Source organism: Hordeum vulgare, chromosome 5H (genome assembly GCF_904849725.1).
Source record: "Hordeum vulgare subsp. vulgare chromosome 5H, MorexV3_pseudomolecules_assembly, whole genome shotgun sequence".
Taxonomy (NCBI): Eukaryota; Viridiplantae; Streptophyta; class Magnoliopsida; order Poales; family Poaceae; genus Hordeum; species Hordeum vulgare.
Window position 1 is genome coordinate 151,733,734 of NC_058522.1, and position 2,880 is coordinate 151,736,613.

At 39.8% G+C, this 2,880-nt stretch overlaps 1 protein-coding gene across 1 annotated transcript; it reads right to left on the bottom strand.

Annotated features, from left to right (window-relative positions):
* Window positions 1-1,593: 1,593 nt before the first annotated feature.
* On the bottom strand, window positions 1,594-2,661 carry LOC123398013. Its single transcript, XM_045092524.1, has 3 exons — window positions 2,496-2,661; window positions 2,287-2,391; window positions 1,594-2,199 (listed from the first exon to the last, which is right to left on the bottom strand). The coding sequence occupies exons 1-3, from the start codon at window positions 2,594-2,596 to the stop codon at window positions 1,902-1,904; spliced, it is 504 nt and encodes a 167-aa protein (XP_044948459.1). The 5' UTR covers window positions 2,597-2,661; the 3' UTR covers window positions 1,594-1,901.
* Between the last annotated feature and the right edge of the window lie 219 nt (window positions 2,662-2,880).

Below are 2,880 nucleotides of genomic sequence, written 5' to 3' on the forward strand. Positions count from 1 at the left end.
CAATCATTTGACATCGAGTTCAAAAGGAACAGTGAATTTCATACGTTTGGCATAGGAAAGTGCATATCCGATATACTTTGACAAAAAAATTGTGAATGTCCAGAACCACACTCGTCTTCTATATTTTTGGTAGAACTAACACTTAAAAGAAAATAAGTTTCATTGACAAGGTCACACACTATAGTCTCAGACTTTCGAACCTTTGTTTGCATGAAGTTCATATATTGTCGTCTGGTACATGCAATAACTTTGAGAAAAATCACACATGGTCAGAACCGCTATTTCATGGAGTAAAAAATCAAAAACAATTATACAATCTGAAAATTGTGCAAGCACCTATAAAATTTTGCAAGCAACAAAAATAACAATATTGATGCTCAAACTTGCGTGCATTTTTAGCACAATTTCTGTTTTGTTTGTATTGAACTCCTTGGATATCATTTGGCCACCAATTGTGCAGCCAGCTATAAAATTTAGTCATAACCGAAGCCACAAGTTTCAGATTTTTTAGATTTGGTTTGCTATTTTTCGAGTTTACTGTTCAGAGTGGGTGTAGTTTGCCTAGGTGTAACCACAACTTTTCCTGAAGGACAGGGTGGTGAATGCCATCAGAATGATGGTGTTGTGAACTAACACATCAGTATGTTCCAAAATGTATTTTGTCAGTATAGTAGGCATACAAGAAATACAGTGAATCGTATAAGAATTTTATCATTTACAATTTTATCATTTACAATTTTATCTTCCGTAGACTTTTTTCCCAGGACATGTGATTTATTGAAGACAATCATATGGGGATTAATTAGTGACTATAAATTTACATATAATACATACATATGATATATGTCGTTTGATACTTTGATAGATGAGTTTCCATCTTTTGAACATGTCAAAAACTTCATACCTTAATAGAACACGAGAAGTTGGTCATAAATGATAGAGCAAAAAGTTAAGCATATGTTATTGGATAAGTGTCCGATTTTGTTTATTCGTTTGATGCTCCTGCAGGCTCAGTAAAGTGAATGACTGGAAGCCTTTAAAGATAGCTAATCAAACCATATCTAGGAAATCAGTGATCCAACAATCTGCAATGAGGGTGATCTGAATATGCCATGTAGCATTTCTGGGACAAAAATAGGGCCATATTTCATCCAATACAATATCATTATGAGGTTTGCACGATCTTATTGTTCAAGATATTTTGTTTGCAATTAAAAAAAAAAGAATATAAAATAGTGGTTTCACAAGCTTATCCCCGCCCCCTTTCATGTCTGTCCCGACCGGCAGCAGTTGAGTCTCCCCATCCCTCCTCAACTTCCCCGGTCATCGGCCCCGAATGTATGAGGCAGAAACTCGTCCCACGTACGGTTCGGAGGCCGAGCCCCACCCCTGCAATAATGGTAAACTTCATACGTGGAAGTAAAATGTAAACTAGAGCTGTGCGTACATGAACTATAAACAAACCTGCTCAAGGTATGAACGATTGTAGCGGTTCTAAAAAAAATCAGTTTTCAGAAAAGCGTAAAATGAGTTACAGTCCCTGTACTGCTCTACATGAGTAGTATGTAAAGTAGGCACACAACACAAGCAATATAATTTGACACAATTAGTCCAAAACACAGAACACAGAAGATGCAGATCCAGATGCACATACAACATATTTTTACAAAAGGCAGCGAAACATGCATATATCTAACTAGTCTAGGTGCATACAAAACAGGTCGTCAGTGCTGATTGAACCAAGGGTACGCAACAAGAACTGAAGTAAACAAAAGCATTGCACTGTTTATGATCACGAATCTGAAGCAAAATGTGAGATAAAATCACAATGCAGCCGATATTTATTAATTATTCCCGGATAGTAAAATAGTCGATTGAAATCGGCAGCTTATATGTGTGGCTCAGGGACTTGGCGGGGGTGGCGGCACATCACCTTCCACCCCCTCGGTATCTATATCCATCTCTTGTGAGGCCACGGGAGCAGGATCGATGGTAGGCATGGGTAGCATGGCAAGCTCATCCAGTGCTGCCAAGATCTCTGCGTGGGGCATTGGGGGAACAATCTGTAGTTCCATGTCGAGCAGCGCTCCAATGGTTTCCACCCTTTGCATAAGTGGGTCCGCATGAATTTGACCCTGTCTGTATGCCCAAGCCAATACGTCTCCTGGATCTGGGTGTTCGTGATCAACCGCTGGCACACTAGACAACGGGTATTAGGAATCGCAAATGTTGCCTGGTAAGTAAAAAACAATGGTGAAGGAGAAACTTGAGCACCCAGGGGCAAACCTGTCGACCTCAACGTTGACGGCATCAGGGAGTACAACCTCTGGATTGTCGGCGGCAGCTGCAGCATCGGGCCGTGCCTTATTTGGAGAATTATCCATCACAAAGCTATTACGTATATGGGATGGATCATAGGATAAGTAAATCAAGCAGCAGGAACAAATAATAAGAACAAAAATGAAATCTAAGGCACATTACGATAGGTAGATAACCTGGACACTCCCGTGACCGAGACGAAAAGCTGGATGATGCAGATCAAAGACAGAAACACCACCGTTGTAGCAGCTAATGCGCTAGCGCTCTGTGGTCTCATGGAACCTTGCAAGGTTAGGGGTTCTGGGTTGAGAAATGGAACATGGATATTTATACTAGAAAATCAAATCGAGCACGAAAAGAAAAGGAGATTGCCAAGGCAGAAACGCAACGCATTTAAAAGCAATTTCTAGTACCAAATAAAGCACATAATTTAGCACATTTAATACCGGTGGCATATATGTTTTAAATGCTGCTCGCCGACTTGATGCTAGCTAGGTCATTTAATACAATATATATCTTTCATATTCCACATAGCCATGCAACCTGTTATATCTTCTTACA